This window comes from Octopus bimaculoides, chromosome 5 (genome assembly GCF_046866305.1).
Source record: "Octopus bimaculoides isolate indiv1 chromosome 5, ASM4686630v1, whole genome shotgun sequence".
Classification (NCBI taxonomy): Eukaryota; Metazoa; Mollusca; class Cephalopoda; order Octopoda; family Octopodidae; genus Octopus; species Octopus bimaculoides.
Genome location: NC_142932.1, coordinates 45,318,115 through 45,341,404, shown reverse-complemented (window position 1 = coordinate 45,341,404; position 23,290 = coordinate 45,318,115). Strand labels below are relative to the sequence as shown.

Here is a 23,290-nt window from a genome sequence, read left to right as displayed (position 1 = left end):
TATGTACACTTCTATATCTCTGTGTCCACATATATATTCATGCATGCATATGTGAATTTACACATGCACACATTCAGGTATGTATATCTGAATGCATACCTGTGTAAATACGTGTGTATGTGTATTTTCATATACATATTGTCACCAATAGGTAAGTTTGGTATAGCGAGCATATGCTTGCTGCTAATATCTGTGTAAAGCCACATCATTCAAACAATATCTTTATTCAGTAACAAGTGATAGATGATGGAGCAGTTTGATTAAACAATAATATATGTTCTCTCATAGACTATTCTGATAATATGTGATACCTTTATTAATTCACTGTCATGCAGAAAGAAAAGTTAACAAAAGTAGTCAACTAGGACAGCATGCATGTGTGACAGAAGTGAAATGGCCACCAGCAGTAGTAGATAAAGTATCAGATCGATGACTTCGGGGTCACAAGTGTTTGTTATCATTTTTGTAGGCGTTGTTTTCTATTACTGTTATATTTGTTCCATTCTAACATACATGAAATTATGATCCTAGCAGAGAGCTGATATGTGGTTCACTATTGAAAACTGTTGTTGAGCATGTTGTTCAGATTAATCTGATTGGTTGTTGTTTTGACCCAGGCCAGCAGCCTCAGGGACTTTCCAGACATGGCTATTTCAATTTTTTTTTTTAAAGACGGTATATTCAGGACTAGTTGATATTATCTAAAATGTTCTTTTTAAAATTGGTGGAGTAAGATTTGCAGGAGATTTAACTGCTGATTCAGCAACCATATAGAGCAAGGTGTCAAACTCATCGGATTTTGTGTGCTGCAGTGCAGTATAAACTAGATATCTGAGGCTGTATACAGAAAATTATTTCTAAAAGCCCTATTCATATTGTAGGCCAAAGTATATGGATAAAGAAGTCAATATACACTATAACAATAACGAAAGCAAAGTATAGGAGGTGTTAACAAAGGTTCTATACAGAAATGTGCGATAAAATTCTCTCCCACATGGTATATGTATATGTACAGTCCTATTTAGTAAGAATCCTTAGAGTGAGAATGGAGATTGAAGCTGATCAAATGAATGCATATAATTTTTGAACAAACCAATGCTGGATAGAAAGCTTGCACTGTTTCTGTTGCAGAACCTTAGATTATTATTGCTATCAATAGAATGTATTTGGACTAATGTGTATGAATTTTTTTTTAATGGTTTTCTCTATGGCTTTGGCTTATATAGACAAAGTGAAAGAGAAATGGGTCACATCTGTTCATATATGGATTGAATATTTTCAGTAGTTGAGATGGAAATTTACCTACAATGCACTGATTTCATTAACCAGAACTGACATTCATTATAGCTCTAACTGCACCCTGAACACATTTTAGAATTATATATTTTGCAGAATATTTTAAAATTGATAATATTTTTCTTACAAAATTGAACTGAAGGCTGAAAACCTATTTAACACCCCTGACTTAGAGTCTCCCTTGTTGGCTGAGTTAAGCTGACTCTTGTTAGAGAGGTGGTTAATCAAATGATGCATTTATTTTGTAATTTTATTCATAACATTCTGTTTCATTTCTTGTTATGTCTTTCTTGAGCATAAATCCTGAGATTGAATCCAGAGATTTATTCCTCAATGCAGTGCAAAACTTTTCATAGTTTTGGATCTTCAAGTGTAACCCTAGTCCCAAGGTTTATTCTCTGTTTAGTTGCATGACTGCTTATATGAAGAGAGCCACTTCATACACAATGGTAATTTTTTTCAAAAAAATAATCCAGCTTAAACATAAACTCTGGTTTGTTATGATTCTGTATTTTAGTATTGTTGAGTGGTAGACTTTGCCTTTCCTCTCTTCAAGGATAAACTAAACTTTGGAGTGAATTGGGATGAGGGAATGGAGTGCAATTAGTTATCCACCTTCTTTTCTTGCAGAATTGTGCCATTGTCAGGAATAGATAAAATTCAAATCTATTTCCATATTGAAAATTTTCAAACAGTTTTTTCTTACTGTTCCTTGTTATAATTAGAATTATTTCCATATGCATCAATTTTCCAGAACCCTTGGTTCAAAAGTTTTTCCAGATTAGTGGTCACCTTGTTTAACACTCCCTAAGTTAAGCAAATATTTAAAATTACTTAAACAACTGAATGAAATACAGGGACCTATACGTAAGTATAACTGATACATGTTCATAAACACTGTACTGTGCAAGGTACCAGTAAATTAGTCTGATGGCTGCAGGAATTTGAAGTCCCTGCCCATGAATTAGTATTGATTATAAGAGGTTCTGGACCATCAGTTTCTGGGAAGTTGGAGTTGCACCTGTATAACAGGTACCAGTTATATGCTGAGGCCAGTGCTATAGACTGCACACCATCTTCTTCCACTCTTGCAAATTTGTAGCTTTGTTTCAATTTACAGAAACAATATGATTCTGTATGTTTTAATCATTGTTAAATGGGCCAGTATGACTATGTATTTATCTTCATTAATGTATGGCTCTGTATATCCAAATGTTTGATAATAGTTGTCAAACATGACGGTCTAAAAAAAATAATAATATGGTTCTGTATATTTGTGATAATAGTTGTCAAATATGTCAATTTAAAACAATATAATTTTGTATGACTATATATCTGTCAATAACTGTCAAATGTGTCAATGTCACAAAGCACACTGGATGATTCTGTAAATCTGCATATCTATTAATGCTTGTCAAATGTGTCAAAATAAGGAAACAGCAGTATAATTTTTTTATGTATTAATTTTGATTCCATTTGGCTGATATAATTTTCATTGCATTGTGGGCATATGATGCAGTAAATGAGATTTTTTGTTTTGCAATTCATATTTGCATTAACCTTTCAATTCCTTCTAATTCTTGAAATATTTGATTTTGCGCTGTTCAATTATTTCATCAAAGAGCTCTGCATTTCACTACCTGTGTTGCTTCTTCTGATGTGAATTTTGCCTTTGTTAAGAGTTTTCAAGATTTGGAGGTTGTTTTTGCAGCTGTTGGTTAATTTGGGATTCTTTAATTATATTTCTGAGATTTGATTATTGGTGTAGGATTGAAAGGCAACATTTGGCTGAATATAAAATGTTATGGTTTCTAGGATTACAAGTGACTTTGAATAAAATATTCATGTTTTTATTTTACTTTTGTCTTTGCTTTCATTCTGAGGGTTTCTCCATAACACAAACACTGAAACCTCTTTTGGCTTTTCATGTCATGATTCACTAAGTTTTTCAGGTATTTTTGCCTTTGAAGGAATATTTTTTAGTTCCACCAGTCATCTCTTTCTCTTGTCTGTTTGTGTTCATAAACTATTTAACTTACATATCTGCTTTATTAAATGTGATGTTGCTTTTAACAAAGGACAGGCGGCAAGATTCAAAATCTCAATATTGGTGCATGTCTCCTTTCATTGCTGTAGACATTGGTTGTAACAGTCATCTTCATTATCATTTTCGTTGTTTTAATAGTCCATTTTTCCATGTTTGCATATAAGAAAATGTGAATCTGCTTGTAGTTTATAAATTATCTTCAATGCAAATGTTATCAATAATAGTTACATTGGTTAAAAGCCAAAACTTTGGAAGGGAAGAAAATGGACAGACAACTGTGAATACACTTCATAATCGAGAATTATTACATATGTATGCATATGTATTTTGTTGTGTCTAAGGACAGTCATTATGCCAATAACAACACAGGCAGCTGGCAGAAACATTAGCATGCCGGGCGAAATGCTTAGCAGTATTTCTTCTGTCTTTACATTGTGAGTTCAAATTCCGCCAAGATCGACTTTGCTATCTCATCCTTTCAGGGTCGATAAATTAAATACCAGTTGCATACTGGGGTCAATCTAATCGACTGGCCCCCTCCCACAAAATTTCAGGCCTTGTGCCTAGAGTAGAAAAGAATAATACTGCACAGGTTCAGTTCCACTTCTTTATTGTTAGTCAATTGGTTAAATATCTATCCAACTAATTAATCATTTGTTTAATGCACTGACACTGGTTAAGCAATTAATTCATAAATATATCATGATTAATCGCTGACCAAACACCATTCAATTTTTTTTTTTCTCCATGTTTTTCTCCTTGTTTTCTCCGTATTCTTTCTGTTGAAGAGCGTAGCGCAAAACGTTAAAGACTTTCTGTATTCCCGAGCGTCAAACTAATACATTCTTTTGTTGTTTACACCACCTGTCCTTGTCTGTTGTTGTTTTTTTCGTAAATTCTCCCATCATCATCATCATCATCATCATCGTTTAACGTCCGCTTTCCATGCTAGCATGGATTGGACAATTTGACTGAGGACTGGTGAAACCGGATGGCAACACCAGGCTCCAGTCTAATTTGGCAGAGTTTCTACAGCTGGATGCCCTTCCTAACGCCAACCACTCAGAGAGTGTAGTGGGTGCTTTTACGTGTCACCCGCACGAAAACGGCCACGCTCGAAATGGTGTCTTTTATGTGCCAGCCGCACAAGCCAGTCCAGGGGCACTGGCAACGATCTCGCTCGAAAATCCTACGGGAGCCAGTCAGGCGGTACTGGCAATGGCTACGCTCAAAATGGTGCATCTCACATGCCACCCGCACAAGAACCAGTCCAGGGGCACTGGCAACGATCTTACTTGGCTTGCCGGGTCTTCTCACGCACAGCACATTTCCAAAGGTCTTGGTCAGTAGTCATCGCCTCGGTGAGGCCCAATGTACGAAGGTCTTGCCTCACCACCTCAGCCCAGGTCTTCCTGGGCCTACCTCTTCCACGGGTTCCCTCAACTGTTAGGGTGTGGCACTTTTTCACGCAGCTATCCTCATCCATTCTCACCACATGTCCATACCAGCGCAATCGTCTCTCTTGCACACCACAACTGATGCTTCTAATGTTCAGCTTTTCTCTCAAGATACTTACACTCTGACGGGTCCCATATATATATATATATATATATATATATATATATATATATATAGAGCAAATGAGAGAAAATGGAGAGGATACAAAACGACACACATCACCTGGTAGACATTCCAGTATGTCTATTAATTCAAAAGTATTAGAAAGTATTATAAGAGTATATACACATGTAGTAACTATGTTTTACACATACATGTATTAATCAATATTATAGGAAAGAGTTTAAGATCTTAAACTCTTTCCTATAATATTAATTAATACATGTATGTGTAACACATAGTTACTACATGTGTATGTACTCTTATAATACTTTCTAATACTTTCGAATTAATAGACATACTGGAATGTCTACCAGCTGATGTGTGTCATTTTGTATCCTCTCCATTTTCTCTTATTTGCCATATAAATTAGGGGTAAACCACTTTTTAACCCTGCCCATATATGACTCCCAATTGCAAGATTGCCACGCAGTAATCAGCATTTGGGTATGAATAATTGGGTACACTACCAGCAGCATATTGGATAGGTACTATCCCTTAGTTGGTTGGCTTCCCAACTTCTAACTCTCATAGAAATACACACACACACACACACACACACACACACACACACACACACACACACACACACATATTATCATATTTAGGTATTTGAAGACTTCCAACTTTATATCTTTCCTACTAGAGTTTTCTATGGGTCTTTTCATCATCCTGATAAGATATGTGTGTTTCGTTGGCCAGTTTGTACATAAATGCATTTCTTTCTTGTTGTATGCTCCAGCTTTATCAGATTCTACCTTTCTTCATGGCTAACTGCTTTCTTATAGCTAGGGTTCACAGGTGGATGTTTCACCAAACACCACTTTGAAGAAGTATGTGGTCTGAGAAATATCTGAAAGTTCCAGGAAGTTTACTTGGAGATAGACTATTTTCTTTGTGTGGGTATATTTGAGATTTATTCTTATATTTATTTCACTTAGACATTGATCATAGGCTCCAACCAATTTTTAATTAGTCATTATAAAGTACTCTGTGTGTGAGTAAATGCCCTAATTAGATGAATTAAGATGATTTCCTTTTGAAGTTCATGTGTGTATACTTACTATATATGTGTGTGTGTATATATATATATATATACACACAGAGACTAATATGTATACACATACATGCATACACACACACATAAACACACACACACATTCACACATACATATATATTGATGATATATGTAATTAGGTAGATACTAATTAGCTAATCTTTTTTGAAACTCTTGTGAAAATGGATATCTTCTGCTTGATTATTTTGATTATTGTTAATCATCAGAATCTACCAATAGGTTATTAACCATGTTAGTTTTGGGTGAGAGGTGAAATGCAGATAGTATCATGTAGGTCTTTCCCCAAGAGTATAAATTGCATGAAGTGGAATAGCTACAACTGACCAGGAAATAAGAGTTGATTGTAATTTCATCTGGCAGAAATCTTAGCCTGTTTTTCACTGTTTGTCATCAAAAATTCACACATCTGTATAAACATTGATATAAATTTGTGTCTCTGTTGTCTGCTTTCTTTTCTTTTCTTATGTATATGTGTGTTTGTGTGTACACATACATTCACACATACATATATACATGTATGTATTTGTATTTGTATATGTATGTATATTTGATGATAAATAAATAGATATAAGACTCAACATCATTCATTTGATATATTAGTATTTATATATATATATTCATTTATCTTATGTGTGTGTGTAAATATATATATATATATATATATATATATATATATATATATATATATATATGTATATATATATATATGTATATATATATATATATATATATATATATATATATATGTATATATATATATATATATATATATATATATATATATACACACACACACACATACATATAAACATACACATAAGTATACTCACACACATGTTTATATATTTGGTGGTACTCCAGCATGGCCATAGTCAAATGACTGAAACAAATAAAAGAATATATATATGCACGTATATATGTATATACATATATATGCACATACATATATATGTATATCTATGTATATACATATATATATGCACATATATATATGTACATGTGTATATATGTTTGTGTATATATATATATATATATATATATATATATATATATATATATATATGTATGTATGTATATATACGTGTGTCTGCATATGTATATATATATATATATATATATATATATATATATATATATATATATACTTTTCACATTTATACATTTACAAACACATGTAAAACTAATGGGATATATGTAGATATCTATGAATATGTATATAGCTGCCACAAATGTATGTATGTATCTATCAATTACTGATTGCAAAGCTTTCCTTATTACATTAGAGATTTTAACGCGATTGATGCTAATTGCTTTCTGTTACTGTTCTACTGTTCCAGTGAATCAAACGCTGTATCTATTAGCCCGTAAATTAGTTAGTTTGTGTTCTAATCAAATTTCTTTCCCTGCTAGCTAGGGACTATAGCAAACATGAAGCAAATATATCTATAATGCTTGCATTCTTTATGGAATGTGAGAAAATATCTGGGGACTTTTTATATCCTCGGAAAATTATAAAACAGGAAACAGAAATACGAGCCAAAAAATTACTGCTGTTTCTTTTCTTTTCTTTCTTTCTTTCTTTTTTTCTTTCTTTCTTTCTCTTCATCTCCTACTCATCTTCTGCCTCCTCTCCTACTTTTCCACCTCTACTACTGCGACAACTTCTATTTTATTCCACTTCTTCTTCTTTTTCTTCTTCTTCTTCTTCTTTCCTCGTCTTCTTCTTCTGTTATGGTGGTAGATTGTCTGATTCATTCAAGTATCAGAAAAGCGGATTTGCTGTATGAGCTCCCACTTTTTTTTTACATTCTGAGTTCAAATCCTGCAGAGGTCACCTTTACTTTTCATTTTCTTCTGGTTTCATTAAAATAAAGTATAAGTCAAGCATTGGATGGGGAAGGGGTCAACCTAATTGATTAAGTCGCTCCCCTCAAAACTGCAGGCATCGTGCCTAAATTAGAAACCATTATTGGTGAACTGGCAGAATTAGTAGAGCGTCAAAAGAACAAAAATGTCTTGCTGAATTCCTTTGCATCCCTTCGACACTCTGAGTTCTCATTTTGCTGGCATTGACTTAGGCTCTTCATCTGTCTGAGAGTTGTGAAAGCAAGTGCTTGTCAAGTATAACGGTTGTTTAGCCCATTAGTACTTAAACAAACCATATCTGGCCAAAATATTCTACCTGCTTTATGTTAAAACTGGCCAAATCCATCTTCTCACACCTAGCCTACAAGGTCATTCTAAAAAGAAACAATCACATCATCGAAATCTCAAAGCTTTATTCACACTGTTTTGAATGAATGCATGATTCATTCAAAATAGTGTGAATAAATAAGCTTTGCATTTGACAGAGTAATCTGAATGCTAAAAGGTTAAATCGAATTCTTCTAAATTATATATTTTATGCTCATGGTAGAAATGGTCATTATCATTACTTTTAGGTTGCTTGGTGCTGATCAGAGCAACTCTGGCAAGTCAATACTCTATTTGTCATTACTTTGTAGTATTTGTTGGGTTTATTCATGTGTAGTATGTTACTCAGGTAAAATGCACATTCATAATAATAGCCTTGAATTCATCCATGAAAATCCACAGTCACACATAGAAAAATTTAATAAGTAAATACACTAAAAAGACCTCATTTTTTAGTTCACAGCCAATTTCTTGCAGTTTGAGGAAGAGACAGACTTATTATTTTATTATTTTAATATTTATTACTTTGTATTTTTATTATAGGTCTTTTTAGTGTATTTACTTATTAAATTTTTCTATATGTGACTATGGATGAATTCAAGAATTGTGTTTTTTTTTTCTCTTGTGTGTGTGCACACACACACACACACACACACACACACACACACACACACACATTTATATATACATAAAATTCTTTTATTTGTTTCTGCTGGGTTACAACCAGGAAAGGTTTAGTTGAACAGATTGACCCCTGTACTTATTCTGTTGGTCTCTCTTGCCTTACTACCTGGTTACAGGGACATAAACAGACCAAAGCAAGTGGTCAAAGGTGAGAGGACAACTATAGACACACACACGCATATACATACATACATACATACATACATATATATATATATATATATATATATATATATATATATATATATATATATGTATATATATATATATATATATATATATATATATATGTATATATATATATATATATATATATATATATATATATATATTTACATGTGTATGAAGTTACATGACTCAGTGATTAGAGCATCAGGTTCGCACTCATGAGGTAGTGAGTTCAATTCCTGGACTGGGCTGTGTGTTATGTTCTTGAGCAAGACACTTTATTTTACATTGTTCCAGTTCACTCAGTTGTAGAACTGAGTTGCGATGTCACTGGTGCCAAGCTGTATTGGCCTTTGTCTTTCCCTTGGATAACATTAGTGGTGTGGAGAGAGGAAGCTGGTATGCATGGGTTACTGCTCTTCCATAAACAACCTTGCCTAGACTTGTGCTGCAGAGGGGAACTTTCTAGGGGGCAATCCCATGATCATTCATGGTCAAAGGATGTCTTTACCCTTTACCTACTATAAGCATGTATGCATATATCTGTGTGTGTGTCTGCGCACTTGCCATTTATTAGCTTCTGTGTTCACATGCTATAGATCAATCGAAATGAGACATTTCCGAAGTGCTGTTCAGAAGAACCAAACCTGGAACTACCTGATTTGAAGCGAACTTTTTAACCATCCAGCTAAACCTGCACCCAATTAATATACTCCTGAATCTGAGAATACAGACAACTGATTTTATAGAGTGCCATTCAATATGTCAATAATACTATTTTTATGTGAATGGCTAAGCCATATCATTTTCAGTTGATAAGGCTAACTGACTCTAAGTGGAATCTGTAGTAAAACTCATTTCTGTATTAGATGCAGTACTATAAAATTGAGCAACATTCCATTTATTTACTGTATTTACTTCCATTCTTCATGCTACAGGCAAAATTACTTACAGTTGGCTGGAATCCTATCCCAAAGGAAGATTTATCTCTCATTTGTTTAATGCAATAGGAACTAGATATGAAGATAAGCACTGGCCCAAGGCACTGTTCAATCCAAGAGGAGACAGATGGACAATCTTTCACTTATTCAGTACAAAATTATATTTGCCAAGGAATTAAACTACTGAACTAATGGCCATACAATCACAAGTTTAAACTTTGTTTCTATAGCCATTGAATTGTACCTCTATGTAAGGTACATACATAAGTCTGCTTCATTGACTCCACCTTGTTGACAGCAGGTTCAACAAATTCCAAAACAAATGAAGGAGCCTCTGCATCATTGATTGACTAATTAGAAATAATCAGTTGCGAAATCATACCAGGCTGTCTTAAAATAATGAAAGCTTATTGGATAATATACTCTTGGAAACACTGACACAGAACACTGTCATCACTGCAATTAGCATGATGACAGCAGACAAATATCATGATCAGGAAAAAGAAATATTCTATCCATTACAGCATCACATATATGTTGCCTTGGTCCCTCAACTCATGCTGGAGTCATAGGGTGACATCTTAGGACATGATTCAGCACTAACACCATTTTTTTAATTCACAGCCAATTTCTTGCAGTTTGAGGAAGAGACAGACTCAATGAGAGAGAGAAAGAGAGAGAGAGAAAGAGAATCATCCTAGTATAGGGCTGGTGCATAAATTATTGACCCCCAAATGATGAAAAGCTAAACCAACCTTGGTTATATTTGCACTTAACCCTTTAGCATTCACATTACTCTGTCAAAAATAATGCTTAATTATTCATGTTGTTTTAAAATTAATCATGCACTATCTCATAGCTTTGAAACTTTGAAGATGTGATTGTATATTTTTAGAATGATGTCATGGGGTAGGTGTGAGAGGCCAGATCTAGGCCACTTTGGGCATAAAACAAGTACTATATTTTGGCTGGATATGACTTATTTAAATGCAAAGGGGTTAAAAGGCAGAGAGCTGAAAAAAACTATTGCCAGCAACTCTGAGTCTGTAGTAAATCAACTAATTTGCCACACTTAGTTTTATATAATGAATGTGTGTATATATATATATATATATATATATATACACACACACACACACACACACACACACACACACACACACACACACACACACACACACACACACAGAGTCTGATGAGCTGTCCACAAGGCTTTGGCTTTGTGGATGCAAAACCTTGGGTAACTCTATATAAAATTTTGTTGCAATAATTACTGCTCTACTTTTTAGAGTGTGCTTCTTTCTGATATTTTTATTAACTGACTGTATAGATATATATATATATATGTGTGTGTGTGTGTGTGTGTGTGTGTGTGTGTGTGTGTATACAAAACCAGTAAGAATAATAATGGGCTTAAAGACTACACTGTGTAAATATCATATATTTTAAAGTAGATATATTTACAATGCTGCAAACTTAGTTTATGAAAATATTTGTCTAATATTACTTTCATATAACACTCCATCATCAAACTGTTCCTGTCAAATAATCTCAATAAAATGTTTGTTAAAAATATGTTAAAATTATTAGAAACTTACCATTTATCATTCATTAACGGTTTATGGTTGAAAAAAATCATGTGCATCAGTGTGTGTGTGTGTGAGTACATGCATATGTCTGTATGCATGTATGTAATAAAAGCTGAACTCAATATCTGTGTATCGATATAAGTATCTGTCTATATAAAACCTATATAATCATATGTAGATAAAAGTATTTAGACCAGTGCGTGAGTGTTTATATGGCCGTACACACACACACACATATATATATGTGTGTGTGAGAGAGAGGTAGAGAGACAGACAGACAATGGGAGAGAGGGTATGTGAGACAAAAAAAGGTTAATTAAACACATTCTGAATGTTTATATTGAGATAGGTATCTGTATGTATATGTGTGTGTGTGTGTATATATATATATATATATATATATATATATATACAATTAAACGAAATATATATATATATATATATATATATATATATATATATGCATACACACACACAAACAAACGTATCAACATTTAATGATGTACAGTCTTTGTGCATGTGTGTGTTTGTATACAAGCATGCGCATATATGTATGTATATATAAATTTATAATACATAAATATATATTATACATATGATGTACATGTATCTATATTTCTATCTATCTTTATCTTTCTCTCCCCTTCAGTACATACATGTATGCATGTATATATGATATACTCACACACACACACACATACATATATATATACTCCTCCCTACATAAACATATAATCCCGTTTATTAAATGATCTAAGTTGTTTATTTAAACATATGAATATGTTTACATACCTACCTACTTACCTACACACACACTCGCACACACATATATATAAGCATACGTATATATGTGTATATCTATATATATACATACATATATATATATGTATATATATACATACATATATGTATATATATATACAGACACTGTGTGTGTGTGAGAAATGTATATGCATACATAGGTATACACACACAAACATATATTTGTAGTATTTACATGTGCGCATCTGTTTATATTATATATCCATGACATATATATATATAAAATATAAAATGATTGAAATAGAATAAGAATATTGATTTATGCTCTTCTTTATCATCTTTTACTTATCTTGTGCTTGGCACCCGAAATGTAAACATTTAATGTAAATAAATACATATCAGATTTCTTCTTAATAACCTAAATAATATGTGCTTGTGTTTGTTTATATATTTGTGTGCATTTATATATTTGTGTGTTTATATATTTGTATGTGTGCATTTATATATTTGTGTGTGTATTTAAAAGAATATTTTTAGAAAGATTTCTTGATACAGTCGCAATATTTGAAGAAAGATTTTCTTAAAATTTATTAATTATTTGAAATAATCTTAAAAAAACAAAAGCACAATGACAAACGTTTTGGAAGGAAGTTTTCATATTGTGTTAAGTGCTTTCACTGTTTACAGCTTTTCAAGCACATGTGTAATATAGTTAAATAAGATTCATTCATATGCATACATGCAGCACAAGACCTAGTGGTTGGATTGTTGAAATCCTAATCATAAAGTCAGGGCAGAATAATGGGGTGTAAACAAACCAACACTGGTCAACAGATGGTGGCAGGGAGGTAGGGGACAAACACAGTCACAATGACACACACACACACACACACACACACACACACACACACACACACACACACACACACACACACACACACACACACACACACACACACACACACACACACACACATAATGAGCTTCTTGTCCGCTTCCATCTACCAAACTCACTCACAAGGTTTTGGTAGGCTTGAGGCTTTAGTAGAAGACACTTGCCCAGTGGGACTGCACCTGGAAACATATGGTTGGAAAACAAGATTCTTACCACACAGCCATACCTGCACCTGTGTGCATATATATATATATATATATATATATATATAAATTGAACACACTTATACAAGGTGTGTGTGTTGTTAGTTCATGGGTCGGCTGTGTTTTACGCGTAAGAGAATATTCTCAATATGTCTGATGTTAAAAATACCTGAAAGTAAGTAATAGGTATGTGCGTGCATGTGTGCAAATTATATTTGGGTATAAACCTTGTTTGCTTTACACATCTCATCTACAGGTATCAGCTAACAAATACTGTCATACAGTGGGATTGATCATATCACTGGATATGCACCTGTGATTCTGTAATCCATTGAGTTGATACAAAAATATAAATAACAATGAATGGATTGAGTAGCATTGCTTTATCACATAACACAATATGCCAAGCTGAAGAGACGAAATTCACCAGTGTTGCTGGAATAATAATAATAATAATAATAATAATAATAATAATAATAATAATAATGATGATAATAATAATGGTTTCAAGTTTTGGCACAAGGCCAGCAGTTACATGAGAAGGGTAAGTTGATTACATTCAGCTCAGTGTTCAACTGGTACTAATTTTATCAACCCCAAAAGGATAGAAAGCAAAGTTGACCTCGGCAGGTTTTGAACTAAAAAAGTGAAGATGGATGAAATGCTGCCAAGCATTTTGCCTGGCATGCAAACGATTCTGCCAGTTCACCGCCCCAATAATAATAATAATCCTTTCTACTCTAGGCACAAGGCATGAAATTTAGGGGAATAGGATAGTCGATTACATCGACCCAGTGTTTCACTGGCACTTATTTATTGACTCTAAAAAGATGAGAAACAAAGTTGACCTTCACAGAATTTGAACTCAGAATGCAAACACAGGTGAAATGCCACTTCAGCAATGTTCTTACTGGTGAATCAATGTTGAAACAATTGTAATGTTATGCAATGAAGAATGCTGCTTAATTCATTTTCTACTATTTATACACACACACAAATATATATATATATATATATATATATATATATATATATATATATATATATGATCTAGTAGCGTGTACTACACATTTGCTAATTATATGAAAATACTGTTTAGTCATGAGCAGGCATTGACACCTCCTTAACCCCCAGCAAAGCAGGAAATGTTGGCTATGACAGCCACAGTCAGACAGACAAATAGACAGACAGACAGACAGACAGATACATACATACATACATACATACATACATACATAGAGGGAGGAGAGCTGTACTAGTTCTCAGCTGGTATTGCTTTTTTACTTTTTTCCTTATTTAAGTAAATTGGACAATATGAATTTTGAGCAATTTGGTCCAGGAATCAATCTTATGACTATTGGCCCATCATCCCTAATCACCAAGCCACATAAATTTCAAGAATTGCAAAATATTTATTGTATGATGTAATACACTGTATATTGTAATATAACACATGTCATAATACTCTTGAAGTTGGAATATATAATCTGTAGTGCAAAATATTATATTGCAGTTGGTGTATGTAATTCATGTTGTAGTTTTCTTTATAATATATGGATTATCAAAGACGATAAAGTAAACAAGTGTGTGAAATGCTATTCATATTATGGGTTCTAACTTTGGAAAATATTCAAAAGATTAAAGCTTCAATAGGCTAGTAACTTGAATAAATTTCAGAAGTGTTTTATGTGTGTGTATATATATATATATATATATATATATATATATTACATAGACACAAATATGTGTGTGTGTGTGTGTTTATTTAATAATATATATATATATATATATATATATATTACATAGACGCAAATATGTGTGTGTGTGTGTGTGTTTATTTAATAATATATATATATATATATATATATATATATATATATATATATGAATATATATATATATATATATATATAGATATATAGATAGATAGATAGATAGATATGTGTGAGTTTATTTAATAATATATATATATATATGTTTAATAATATGTATATGTATGTATATATATATATATATATATATATATATATATATATATATATATATATATATATATATATATAACTTTGTTTTTATGTCTAGGATTGTAATAATAATATTTATCATTATTATTATTATTATTATTAAAAAGAAATTTCCAATGTTTGGAATTGAATTGTTTAAATTCAAATTAAACAATATTTTTTTTTGCAGTTTTTCATTTCTCTGTGTGTGCGTGTGTGTGTGTGTGTGTTTGTGTATATATTCATGTACGTATGTGAATATACGTGCAAATAGATTTTCAATGTTCCAAAGTTGTTTGTTTTTCATATGTTTATTTCTTCAGCTCTGCTGCTCCGACTGGCAAGCAATATGTACATATTATTTACATGCAGGCATTATTTATTTTACTTAAACTGCCATGGAGAGACTGGGCGTTTTCATTCAGTTTATTCCAATATGGCATTCAGAAGTTTCATTTCGGTTTTCAACAATGCCACAACAATGGAATTCTAACAAAAGTGAAACAGCAACTCCATCAAATCAATGTTCCATTTGTCATTGCTGGGCTATTTATAACTTGTCTGAAGGATAAAAATCTTATCTCTAAACAATTTGTCACATAAAAAACAACAGCTACAAGAAGTAGATTCCTACAATGACAATAATAATAATGATGATGATGATGAGAAATAATAATAATAATAATAATAATAATAATAATAATAATAATAATAATAATAATAATAATAATAATAGTAAACAACAATACTACTACCACTAAAAATAATATTATAATTATTTTGGAACCAATGCTACACTTCTTTCATACAATGCCATTCAGTTGTTGACACTTTACACACAGAGTCACACATTGATATGTATGTGTGTAATGTATATGTGAATGTCTATATACAATAAAAGAAAGAGATGACACTGGAAAAACAATAGTGATGTTATGAGTTTCATTTGCTTACAGCTGTTTCTACGATAAGGTGCAGTAGACTCATAGTTGAGTGCCTGAATAACACGCTGTAGCTGCATCGCAGTCTTGAATATGAAGTGCAATTTATGTGGGAAAAAAGAATTATGAGGTGGTATCAAAAGGTTCTCAAGGGAGTATGAAAAGTAATGTGTAATAAAAAACAAATCTTATTCGCCTAATTTTTAACATCATCTCCTTCGAAATAGTAACCTTGTGTAGCAATACACTGGTTCCAGCATTCCTGCCACTTTTGGACTATGACCTGGAAGTTGTTTTCTGTAAGCAAGTCGAGGACCTTCGGCGGTTCACTCTGGATCAGAACAATAGTCTTTAAACAGCAACCTTAGGACTTCATTTTCACCTTGGAGAAGTGATGGAAGTCCACAGGTGCTAAATCTGGCAAATAGGGTGGTTGTGGAGGTGATACCATGTTTTTGGCAAGAAACACATGAGTGAGGAGAGATCGGTGACAGTGCATTGTCGTGAAGAATCCAATTTTTCGTGCTCCACAGATCCAGTCGCTTTTGCCAGATGTCCTCCCTCAAATGTTTCAAAATATCACAGTAGAACACTTGATTGATTGCTTGGCCCTGGGGGGACAAATTCTCGATGCATAATACCACATTTCTGGTGGTGATGCTCACAGCAGGTCTTCCAGATTGCTCATCATCTTCCAAGGACATTCTTCCACTTTTGAAGTGCCCATGCCACTTGAAACATTGCATACAACCCATTACCTTGTCACCATAAGCTTGCCAAAGCATGCTCAATGTCCTTATAGCAGACTTCCCAAGTTTAATGCACAATTTCATGGCTTTTGTTCCTGTCCATGACAAAATCGCAGACTATAACATACATGTGATCACAAAAACACAAATTACATAACTTGTGAAGTAAACACAGCTGCAATGTCACTTGGCACGTTGCCTCATGAAGATCACTGCTAGCTCTCACTCTGCACACAACAATGTGCTACCATCTGTTGATGCACTACAGAACTAGTCCAGGAATGTTTTGATACTACCTCATACATTTGTGCAATATACAGGGAAGGCATTTCCTGTGAGAAAATCATTAATGATGCATATACAAAAGTGTCTGTCCAAAAGGCAATTAGAATTTCTAGTAGAAAAAGGAGAAAATATATATGTATATATACACATGTGCATGCACTTGAAAAACTCACACAGATGTACAGCCACAAACACATGTTCTATATATAATATATGTATGCATCTCGGGTCAATGAAAGCCTTGTGTATGGATTCAGTAGACAGAAACAAAAAGAAACTCAGCAAATATGCATGTGTGTAAGACAGAGAGAGAAAGTGTGTATGTGTGCTTGTGTCATTATAAACTGATCATAAATTAATGCCACTGTCATACAAACAGTATCACTTATTTGCAGTCTGCTGTGATATCATGTGTAGCCATTGTGCTATGTCTGCTTGAAGAAGTAGAGGAAATATTATCTTTCATGTTGAGGGGTGGAGACAGGAAGAGCATCCAGTTGTAGAGTAAATTAAATGATGATGACATCTATTGAATCTCTGTCATTCAACAATGAAGTCTAAACACTTCCTGACTGTGCCTCAGCCTGGTTGCAGTTTAATAACTGAAACAGGTAAAAGATATATATATAGGCACAGGCATGGTTTTGTAGTAAGAAGCTTGCTTCCCAACCACATGGTCTTGGGTTCTGTCCCACTGTGTGGAACCTTGGGCAAGTGTCTTCTACTATTACCTTGGGATGACCAAAGCCTTGTGAGTGTATTTGGTTGACAGAAACTAAAAGAAGCCCACAAAGTCGATTTTTTTCCTTTTGTCCTTTTGGAATTGATAAAATAAGTACCAGTTACATACTGGAGTCAATGTAGTCAACTTACTTCTTCCCCTGAAATTGCTGGCTTTGTGCTAGAATTTAAAACCATTATTTATATCTTTGAAAGGCTGCAAGCTGGCAGAATCATTAGCACACCATGTAAAATGCTTAGCGGCATTTTGTCCGTCCTTATGGCCTGAGTTCAAATTCTGCCGAGCTTGACTTTACCTTTCATCCTTTCAGGGTTGATGAAATAAGTACCAGTTATACACTGGGCTTGATATAACTGACTAGCCCCCTCCCTCCAAAATTTAAAACCTTGTGTCTATAGTAGAAAGGATTATTTATATCTTTGCTGCTTTGAGATCCAGCATTTCGAAAAAGAATTACCTCTTCTTTATGTCATCAGTTTATTACAAATAAATTTTATTCCAATTCCTAGTTCCTAACAGTACTGCAGAAATCAGTTTACTTCTAACTTCATATCACATGAGAACATTTTTCCCTGTAAAATTTCAACTCATTTTCTCTAAATAAGCAGTTCAGAACCTTATCCGCTCAGCCATTTTTTTTTCTCTTTTCTTTTTTTTTCTTTTTTTTCCCCTCTCCTGTGTACAAGAAGGAGTCTTAGAGTGAGAGGAATGTTGTCAGTAAACTTATCTCTTGCTCTTTGGTGCTTGCTACAAGTAGATATTGATTGAAAGAAAAAAAAAACAAAAATACAAGCAAGAATATATTTAAAATAAAAGACAAGAAAAAATGGCATTTTTGGTAAGTAAAGTAAACTTTGTGTTAAGTGTGTGATGGCATTTGTCAAGGATAAATACCAAGAATGATAATTTTTGAGCGTGGGGTAAATATCTACAGCTTATTTCTGTCAAAGGGACATTTCAAGTTTGCTTCAGCATTTTGTGTATTTTGTCATGAGATCCAAATAAAGTGTGTTAGCAGTTGTTTTTATGATTCTTATTCTTTTACTCTTTTGTTTCTTTACTCATGTATGTCTTCTTCGTTTACTGGGTGCAAGGAAATGTTTGGTTTTACTTTGGATTAGAAACAAAAGACTAAAGAGATCGTGTAGAATGTACAGGAGGGAAGTCTATGTTTCGTCTTTGATCATGTGTTTAGTTAGAAGCACTTGAGGATATGTAGATGTGTGTTTTGTGTGTATTTATATTTGTACATGTGTGTGTGTTGTATGTATTTATATATGTATGTGTGTATATGTTTATATATGTACATGTGTGTGTGTATGTTGTGTATATGTGTTTATATATGTACTTGTGTCTGTTGTGTGTATATGCTTATATATGTACATGTATGTGTGTTGTGTGTATGTGTTTATATATGTACTTGTGTGTGTTGTATGTGCTTATATATGTACATGTATGTGTGTTGTGTGTATGTGTTTATGTATTTGTGTGTGTTGTATGTCTGTGTATATGTGTGTATTTATATATGTGTGTATCTGTATACATTATAAATTTACATGTACGTGTCTCTTCACATACTCATATACATATATGCAAACTCAAACATGCACAAACACACACATACATAATACACATATATGTTCATTCAATTTACTTGCTATCATGGGTTTGACAAATATATTATTGAGGTCTTGTTTTATGGATAGAAGCTCTTTCTGTCGTTTACCCTTTTCTATTTTTCAAGTAAAGGATCTCTTGTTTTACTTGACTTTCAAGGTATAAAATGAACAAACGATTTGTTGAAGAAGTAGAGACAATGTACCCCTTGGAGCAACTTAACAAAGAATGCAGATATAATGAAACTCATCAACATACTCTTTTTCACACACAAATAAAATAGGCTTCTTTTGCCTTCTAACAAATTCCATCACAAGGCTTTGGTTGAACTGGCGCTGTTGTAGAAGCTACTCATTCTAGATCAGTGGTTCTGAAACATTTAAAAAAATCTATGTTTGATTACCATTTTACTCTGGTGGATCCCTGTAGCCGTTCGATTTTCAAAAGCTAGTTTTATTAGATACTTCTTTCAAAATTCCCATTTTGTTTTTTCACACATTCACATGTGTAGCTTGAACCATGTAGAACATTAGAGAAAGAAACCTAGCTGTTTCTTGCAATGAATAAACCTAATTGAAAATTTTTTTCATGGACCCTTAATATACTATTATGGATCCCCAGTTTACTGTTTTACTTTCATGGACCACAGTTTAAAACCACTTTTCTAGATGCTGAGTGGTAGAACACAACTGGAGATCCCCTGGTTGGGAAACAAACTTTTTAACAACGCAACCTCTCAGCCTTTTCCCTACTCAAATTTTTTAATCTTTTCTTGTTTCAGTCATTAGACTGCGGCCATGCTGGGGCACTGCCTTGAAGAATTTTTAGTCGAATGTATTGACCCCAGAAGTTATTTTTACAAGCCTGGTACTTATTCTATTGGTTACTTTTGCTGAATTGCTAAGTTACAGGGACATAAACACACCAGCACCAGCTGTCAAGCATTGGTGGGTGGGGGGACAAACCCACACACACACACACACACACACACACATGTATACAATGGACTTCTTTCAGTTTCCATCTGCCTAATCCATTTACAAGGCTTTGGTTAGCCCAAGGCTATAGTAGAGAACTTTTGCCCAAGGTGCTATGCAGTGAAACTGAATCTGAAACCATGTGGATGGGAATCAAGCTTCTTACCACACAACCACATCTGCACATTTTTGTTAGGAAGCATGGGAGATAATACTGGACATGTTTCATATCTCATCAGTAAAACATAAACTTCACTATTCTTGCTGCCCATGACAGGATTTGAACATAGAATATATTTAACTAAATATCAGAAGGCATTTTATTCATAGTTCTATTGTTTCTGCCAATAAACTGCTTTGTTATATTAAATGGATAGGGAAAAAATAGACTCTCCTGGTTAAGACAACACTTCATCCAAAAATAACACCACCAGAGGATCTGGTTCTAATTCCTAACAGCTAATTGAACTGGGACATTAAAGAATTCAGGATTTTTTTCCCCAGGTGCAAGCGTAGTTGTGTGGTGAAAAGCTTGATTCCCAACCATATGGTTTCAGGTTCAGTCTCATTGTATGACACCTTGGGCAAGTGTCTTCTCTTATAGCCTTGGGCTGACCAAAGCCCTGTGAGTGGATTTGGTAGAGAGAAGCTGAAAGAAGCCTGTCATATAAATATATTTATATATATATATGTATATATATATTTATGTATGTGTGTTTTTGTATCTGTGTTTGTCCCCACTATCACTTGACAACTGATATCAGTATGTTTACACACCTGTAACATAGCCGTTTGGCAAAAGAGACTGATAGAATAAGTATTAGCCTTACAAGGAATAAGTCCTGAAGTCAATTTCTTCGACTAAAATACCCTTTAAGGCACTGCTCCAGTATGGCTGCAGTCAAAGACTGAAACAAGTAAAAGGATAAAAGAATAAAAGAATTACACAAGAAAATACTTGCATTGAAATTTCAACCCAGTTCTTCTGCATAAGTTTTCATTTCCTTTTCCAATTCCTTTTCCATCCAAACATTTTTCCCTGTATACAATAGAGTAAAAGAAATGTTGTCAGTAAGTTTATTTCTTACCATATTGTGCTTACTGCAAGTAATTATTGATTTCAAGTTTTGGCACAAGGTCAGCAAAGTTTTGTGGGGAGGGTCTAAACTGGTATTAATTTTATTGACCCTGAAAGGAGGAGAGGCAAAGTTGACCCTGGTGGAATTTGAACTCAGAATGTCAAGTCAGATGAAATGCCACTAAGCATTTTGACCAGCATGCTAATGATTCTACCAGCTCACCATCTTAACTTAGTGCAAGTAAGTAAAAAGGGTAAAGACCCCCTTCAGTCATGAATGACCATGGGATGCACCTAGAAAGATCCCCTCTGCGGCACAAGTCTGAGCAAGGCTGGAAGACTAGCAGTTGCTCTTGCATACCAGCCACCCCACTCTCCATTCCACTGATGTTGTCCAAGAGAAAGACAAAGGCTGATACAACTTGGCACCAGTGATGTTGTAACTCATTTCTACAGCTGAGTGAACTGGAGTAATGTGAAATAAAGTGTTTTGCTCATAAACACAACACACATCCCTATCTGGGAATTGAACTCACTACTTCATGATTGTGAGGCTGATGCACTAACCACTGAGCTATGTGCCTTCACTGCAAGTATGTTTTTTTTTCTTCAATCAATGCAGGTAAGTATTGATTGAAAAAAAAAACAAGCAAAAGTGTATTAAAGATGAAAAAAATGTGATATTTTTGGTGAGGGTTTGATTGGCCGTGGGAATGCTGCCCTCAATTTAATCAGTGTTTGTATATCACTGGTATCTATTTTATAATTAGAAAATTAGAAAAGGTGGAACTGTCCCATGCAAGGATAAATGAGATTAGCCATACTTAAGCTGTTTTGATTGTGTCAACATGATGTAGAAATTAATCACGTCAAAGAATATTTACTAGATTTTTGTCTTTCTTCTTTCCATCCTTGTATCTTATTAGTTTAACTAATGCTACAGTGTTTTTGTATCTGGTTTGCAAGATTCTTTATGTGAATTTGTGTGTTGTAACAAATTTTGTTGTGTCTAGGGAGAGTCATTATGCCAATATTATTAACATATGCACTGATTGAATTCCACTTTTTTTATTATTCACCAATTGGTTGAATATCCAACTAACTAATCAATGGTTTATTTTTTTATTCTTTCACTTGTTTCAGTCATTTGACTGCAGCAATACTGGAATACTGCTTTAAAGGGTTTCAGTTGAAGAAATCGACTACAGGTCTTATTCTATTGGTCTCTTTTGGCAAACCACTAAAGTTATGGGGTCATAAACACACCAGCATTGGTTGTTAAGTGATAGCAGGGAGCAAACACACACACACACACACACACACACACACACACGCACAATAGGCTTCTATCAGTTTCTGTCTACAAAATCCACTCACTAGGCTTTGGTTGGTCTGAGGTTATAGTAGAAGACACTTACCCAAGG

At 33.6% G+C, this 23,290-nt stretch overlaps 1 protein-coding gene across 1 annotated transcript in view; it reads right to left on the bottom strand.

Annotated features, from left to right (window-relative positions):
• Window positions 1-701: 701 nt before the first annotated feature.
• Window positions 702-23,290, bottom strand: part of LOC106870645 (uncharacterized) — a 33,221-nt gene continuing 10,632 nt past the window's right edge. Inside the window, 2 exon segments of the mRNA XM_089351880.1 lie at window positions 702-837; window positions 2,003-2,103. Of these exon segments, the coding sequence (XP_089208006.1) occupies window positions 702-837; window positions 2,003-2,103 (237 nt within the window).